The 6,741-nt window shown below is 54.5% G+C and overlaps 2 protein-coding genes across 2 annotated transcripts in view; both read left to right on the forward strand.

The window, feature by feature from the left end:
- DHX37 (DEAH-box helicase 37) overlaps positions 1-6,741 on the forward strand; it is a 282,506-nt gene that overhangs the window by 20,798 nt on the left and 254,967 nt on the right. The window lies entirely within an intron of this gene.
- LOC137669966 (polyubiquitin) lies at positions 2,000-3,382 on the forward strand. Its single transcript, XM_068412472.1, has 2 exons — positions 2,000-2,095; positions 2,642-3,382. Exon 2 carries the CDS (start codon positions 2,842-2,844, stop codon positions 3,301-3,303), a length of 462 nt encoding a protein of 153 aa, XP_068268573.1. The 5' UTR covers positions 2,000-2,095; positions 2,642-2,841; the 3' UTR covers positions 3,304-3,382.

Raw genomic sequence — 6,741 nt, forward strand, 5'->3', positions numbered from 1 at the left:
CCTCTCTGCCCCAGAACCCAGCAGAGCTGGCTACGTGCAAACCTGCAGTGGGCACAGAGCGGCCTCGGGGTCTCTGCACCCCGTTCCCACAGCCAGAGACAAAGGGAAGGCACGAAGCCAGGACGCCACAGGTGACTGTTACCGGACAATGGCAACCAAGAAAACTCTCTAACCCAAGTGATACTTTAGAAAGCCGACACTGGTTTATTGCCACGCTGGGTGCATGGGGGATCTCTCCTCGTAGCATGCACACCCAGGGACAAAAGCACACTCACTATATGCATTATAGAAAAACGAATATTCATACAATTCCGAGTAAAGCCCGCCTATTCCAAGAAACCTTATGCATATGCTAATATATTATGTAATCGTCTTTGCTTACTAAATTGGGGAAGGGGTCTTGGGTGGGCTCTGGTGGTCTCTAGTGGTCGTAACCCCCACATAGTTATGCCGTCCAATCTTTTATGTTTATACAACCTCCAAATGCACACAACACAACCCACTGAGCACAATTTTAACCTGAGAAGAAAGCAAAAGACTTTTGTGGATTTTTTTTCCCAGCTAAACCCGGGTGTTTAAGATTATTGTTACTATCACAATGCTGAGTTTTAATACAAACTTAAGGCAGCAGCGGATGAGAAGCTCCCCGGAGCATTCCCCTCCTGAAAAAGCTCCTTGTGTCACGCAAATGCAGGCTGGTTTCCCTCACACCAATCACAAAGCTGTTGCTGGGCCTCCACTCCCTTCCTACTGGTGTGCAGCTCTGGGCATTATCTGTGTCCCGTTGGCAGGCAGCGGTTTTCGCTGGGTGCTGGCAAACGCAGGATTTTGTAGGCGGATCGAACCGAATGGCACCTCACGAATCTTGAAAACAAAGCCCTGTTTTGTTCTCAGCTATGCCCTTGAATTGCTGTATAGTTTGACTAGGACAGCTCAGGAGCCAACTGAGCGCAACAGAGATCTACCAGAAGATGCTCTGTGAGAGCAGAGTAAGAAACAGGCATTGTTATTACTTCTGTTTATGATTGATTTTACCCCAGTGGCAAGGCCTTAGTCCTGAGTTATAAATACCATTGTATCTCAGAGGCATACTCCACTTTAGGTGTGCATACATATATACACTCACTGATTATACCTCATGCAGACAGCCTGCCTGCAGGACTTGGATCTCTTTGCTCATCAGGCCTTTTTTTTGTCCCTCACCTCTCCCCCCTCCGGGCTGCCTGATGTCTGTCCCCTGGCAGGAGTCCCCCACAGCCTCCGTGCCCTGGTGCAGTCTCTGCCCCCGCGGCCACCCCTGCATCATTACACCTGCTGGGCACCGACTTGTTTTCCCTGTGCCTCTCTCCACACGCCATAGTGGCACAGCGGGGCTGGCACAAACCCACCCCAGGCTTCACCCGCGCCAACGCCAGCGGGCCTGTGCCTGCTCACACCCGTCCCTGTCCTGCTGGGGGAGGCCACGTTCCCCTGCTGTTTCTCTCCCTCTAGCATGCTGAAACACATCGGAGACTTGTTAAATAGAAATACGTGTCTTCCTTCAGACTAGACCCCCAGGCGCCTCAGAGCCTGCTCTGGCGAGGCCCACAGGCCAAGCTGCCCCTCACCCTGCCCCAGGGAGGAAAAATCAAGGAGGCGCTTTTGAAGCAGGGACGCAACTGTAGGGGTTTAAATCCCTGAATAAAATGTGAGGCTCTGACAAGAAGCTTTAGGCGCAGGGGCGTCGCCAAAGTCGAGAGCGCTCGGCTCGCTGAGGCCCCGCAGGCCCCCGCCGCTCCGGGCCCTGGCCCCGCTCCGAGGGTTCCACGCCAGGTTTTTCTCCGCGCTCCTTCGCGCAGCCGTTGCCGGCCCCCACCACGGCCGCGCTGCACTGCGCGAGGCGCTGACTCCTCCGCGCTGCCGGACCTCGCTTCCTCGCACTCGCACAGTATAGCTGCGGCGCACGCCACAGAGAAAATAGTGCCTGGCGGAGTGATCTGAGTCGCGGGGGCGGGGCGGCAGAGGCTATATAAGGGGAGGGACAGGGATGTGTGGCGTAGTTGCGGCGTGAACGTCGGAGAGTGCTGTGCTGTCGGCTTGGCCTGCGAGCCTCGCGGTGAGTGCACCGCGGCTCGGTTTCGCCCTGCCTCCACGAGGAAAGCGGCGGGCAGGGCCGCTCGTCGTGGCGGCGGCAGGGCTTAGATGGTGCTGGGTGGCGGGGCGGGAGATGCGTGTGTGCTGGAGAGGGGGGAACGGGATGCGGCTGAGGAAATGGCGGGGCGTGGGCCGCGACGTTGCCCTCCCCCTTGGCGGCAGCACGGCGAACCGGCGGCGGCGATGGGTGGGAGCGGTGGGTGCGAGCAGCCACCGGTAAAATGGCGGCCGCGCACGCGCAGCGGCCGCTCAAGATGGTGGCGGCCGCGCGCGCCTTGGGCGGGAAGCGGAAGGCGGCGGGTGGTGCCGCGTCGTTCCGGCTGTGGGCGGTGCCTCCGCCCTGACGTCACAGGGCAGGGGCGGCAGCTCCTGGCAGCGCCGCGGGGGGCGCCCGGGCTCGTGCTGCTCGGCCTCGGGCGGATGCGCGGGGGGGAGGAGGGGGGACAGTAACTGAAGTACGGTGACTTCTTGCAGAGAAAAATGCAGATCTTCGTGAAAACCCTGACAGGCAAGACCATCACCCTCGAGGTCGAGCCCAGTGACACCATCGAGAATGTCAAGGCTAAGATCCAGGACAAGGAAGGCATTCCCCCCGATCAGCAGAGGCTGATCTTCGCTGGCAAGCAGCTGGAAGATGGGCGCACCCTGTCCGACTACAACATCCAGAAGGAATCCACTCTGCACCTTGTCCTGCGCCTGAGGGGTGGCATGCAGATCTTCGTGAAGACCCTGACAGGCAAGACCATCACCCTTGAGGTTGAGCCCAGTGACACCATCGAGAATGTCAAGGCCAAGATCCAGGACAAGGAAGGCATTCCCCCCGATCAGCAGAGGCTGATCTTCGCTGGCAAGCAGCTGGAAGATGGGCGCACCCTGTCCGACTACAACATCCAGAAGGAATCCACTCTGCACCTTGTCCTGCGCCTGAGGGGTGGCATGCAGATCTTTGTGAAGACCCTGACAGGCAAGACCATCACCCTGGAAGTTGAGCCCAGTGACACCATTGAGAACGTCAAGGCCAAGATCCAGGACAAGGAAGGCATTCCCCCTGATCAGCAGAGGCTGATCTTCGCTGGCAAGCAGCTGGAAGATGGGCGCACCCTGTCCGACTACAACATCCAGAAGGAATCCACCCTGCATCTGGTGCTGCGCCTGAGGGGCGGTAACTGAACTGGCCGGTTGTTGCTTGCTTCCAAGTAAAAGTTCCCTTGCTGTGGTTAATTCCAATAAAGCTATTGCATCCACAAAAGTTCATGTCTCGAGTTATGTGAACAACTATTTATGCCATTAATCAAATCTAGCTATCTAATAAACTATAATTACATAGCTTTCACATACAAAGGTATTGCGAAACTCCCTTACGCAAGGCTTACACGTGCCTGGCAAGAGTCACTAATCCTTCAGCTGTGGTTTTCCTGAGGTTGTGTAAGCGTTCTCATAACTAGGTGAAGCCCTGGCTGAAGTTCAATGCCAGTCTGCAGATGTTACGCAGCTGTTACAGTTGTGTAAGTGTCCACATATAACGCGAAACCGCTTGTTTTTGAGGTGGGAGGCTCTGATAGTGCTGTGCCCAGTCGTTGCCAGGTCCTGCCCCCGGTGTTTTGGATACGAACTGACAGCACAAGGGTAATCCTGTGGCGTTGTCAGGGGCGGCAGCCTGCTTGGTGGGTGGATGGCTGCGTGGTGGGCAGTAGGAGGTCACTGCTGATCCTGTAGCCCTTGGACCTGGGGCTTGAAAACTGCCCTGGCTGCTGTCTCATTGCCCAGTTACAGGATAGACTTCATTTTCTGGAAGGCTTAAGCATATTAAACTTTGTAGTGTCAGATGTACCAACTTAAAATTTTTTGGAATGTGTTTTCATTCCAACTTTGTGCTAAGTGGAAATATTACAGTATTGAGCTAAAACAAACGTCCCAGAGCCGTTCCCATGTGCTGTGAAAACCCTGGCTAAAGGGAGGTCTGCACTGAAGGGTTTGTGGTGGTGGGGAGGTTGCTGAGTGTGGGTGCTCGTGGGTAGGTGAACAGCACTGCACTGGGGATGGGGAAATGGGGATGGGGAGAGGCTGATGAGTGAAAGCCGAGGTGTCCCTGACGAGTGGTGATGTGAGTCACCTTCGGGAGGGGATGTGGTGGGAGTTGGAGGTTTCAGCTGATCACTAACCTCAGCGGGACCTGGAGTGACCTTATGATATCCAGACTGGAAGGGTGAGATGGCAGGATCTGACTCTCAACAGCGATTGTTGATTATTCTTGATGAAGAGAGTGGTGGAAAATGGTTTTAGTGCCTTGTGGCCTGCGAGGAACAAGTGGATAATTGGGATTTGTGCTGAGAAAGCTTTTGGATGCTGCTGAGCTAAAGCCCGTGCCAGGTTAGAGTTGGTGTTGTGCCACCGCGGAGCTCCTGGTGTGTCCCCGGGGGGGCTGGCCCTGGCTCTGCCTGCGCGTGTCCTGGCTTCACGCGCCGGTCGGTGCTGGTGGTGGGCTGGCTGGGAGCTTCACGGGGTGCTGGTACAGCACCCTCACAGCGGACAGAGGACCCACGCTCGGTTTGTATTTACTCCTCACCTAATGTAACTGAACCCGCCACAAACACAAACAATAGAGCTTGGGGTTGTATGGGGTTTTTCTGGCCTCTTGAGTCATCTGAATCGATGCAGCAATTAAAAATCCAGCAGCCCATCAGCAGTTTCGGGTGTGCTGTAATGGAGCTCCTTAAACGTGGGCGTCTGATCCAGTTCAGAGGTGGGTGTTTCTGGAAGGGAGGGAGCTGCTCTTGCGTAACACGGAAGAAGCTGCAGCGTGGTTGTGTTTTCATAGCTCCTTTCTCTACGTGCCAGGGAAGCGTGATCTGATGATAACAAAAAAAAAAAAGCTGGAAAAAATAACTGCAAGCAGTTCTGTTTTGAAGGTGGTTTGATCGCTGAGGGGGGAAGAGCTGCAGAAGGACACGGGGACACTCAATGAATGTCAAAAGCCTACATGAATGACTGCAGTGCTGTGTTTTAAGGAATTCTTTTATTTCAAGTGCCTCAGTGAAAAAAAACCCTACAATGTCGTACGTAAAAACTGCAATGCCATACAAACACATAAGGGGCTGGAGGGCGGTCCAAGGGGCTGTGCTGCAGCCAGGCACAGCGAAGAGCTCGTTGGAGGAGAAACCTGCCCCGTGGTCTCATGAGCTTGAGTCCAAGCGCTGATCTCTGCAGGTCGCTTTGCTGGATTTGGTGAACTTCAAGGGGCTGTTAATGGTGGCGATGCAAACACTCCAGAGCACGGCACCACAGCTGGGGTGGGGTGAACCACAGAGCAGCAATGTGTGGTGGAAACAGCAAAGCGTTTCATAAACATCGAGGGTGTCGTTTGCTCTAACAGTGGAAGTACCTGCTGTCTCGCTTCAGACAGCTTCACACCGTTCCCATCGTCCCGGCGTCCCTCGGGGTATCTCCTGCATGTTACTTGGGTTTATTGGGTTTTGAAGGAAAACTCTTTTCATGGGATTTTTTTCCAGCAAAATGTTTTAAAGTCAAGGAAAGCACAGCACCTGGGTGCTGGATCTGAAAGCATTGCTGCTGGGGAAATGGGGCACAGCCAGCAGCTGCCTCCACTGCGGAGAGCGGCTGGTATCGAACAGGGACGTGTTCATTGCTGCCGCGATTCGACAGAGGCAACAAGCGAGGAAAAAGCTTTGGAATGAAGAAAGACATAATAAAGTTTAAAGACACAAATGCAGGTGTTCCACCAAGGTGAAGGCCGTGGCAATAGTCAGGTCCTCTGCTGTCCTGGCCTCTGCCCGGGTGGGAGCCATGGGCTTGTGTCTCCTTGCGGCGCCCACGTGTCATGTCACGGAGACTGTTTTAGAGGTAGGTGCGCTCCAGTTTCTAGACCCTTTAGCTCAGATCAGCTTACAGTCTGGGCAGCGGGATGATGTGTGTAATTGTTTTAAAACAGGCTGTCACAAACTGGACTCTTCCCTTTGTTTTTTATTTTCTGCTGACTTCTAGATGCTTTCAGGGATGAGTCTCAACCAGGCTTTTCTTTAGGGCCACTTTAGGTGTGTAAGTTAGACAAAAGACCCAATTCCTTGGAAAAACAGAGGCAGGTTAGAAGGAGATGATGGGTGTTTTCTTCTCGGGGAGAGCCTGGGGTTGATCCCCTGGTCGCTGGCTGATGGCTGACCACCTGTGGAGCCCCTTGCAGCCGCCAGCGCTTGCCCCCTTTCCCCAGACACCAAATACCTGCTACTGCGGCGGCACGGAGGGACCTGCTCCCTCCTGGGGGTGGCCTGGGCCGCGTATGTGTGTATGTATAGAATCACAGACTGGTTTGGGTTGGAAGGGACCCTAAAGCCCATCTAGTTCCAACCCCGCTACCACAGGCAGGGACACCTTCCACCAGACCAGGTTGCTCCAAGCCCCATCCAACCTGGCCTTGAACACTGCCAGGGAGGGGGCAGCCACAGCTTCTCTGGGCAACCTGGGCCAGGGTCTCGTCACCCGCACGTTAAAGAATTTCCTCCTAAGATGTAATCTAGATCTCCACTCTTACAGTTTAAAACATGCACACATAGATGTGTGTGCATATACACACACACTCTCATATATTTTTAT

Source organism: Nyctibius grandis, chromosome 14, assembly GCF_013368605.1.
Source record: "Nyctibius grandis isolate bNycGra1 chromosome 14, bNycGra1.pri, whole genome shotgun sequence".
Lineage (NCBI taxonomy): Eukaryota > Metazoa > Chordata > Aves > Nyctibiiformes > Nyctibiidae > Nyctibius > Nyctibius grandis.

What these genes read in the sequence shown, in the direction of transcription:
- LOC137669966 (XM_068412472.1), top strand. Translation starts at nt 2,842, where the DNA reads ATGCAGATCTTCGTGAAGACCCTGACAGGCAAGACCATCACCCTTGAG.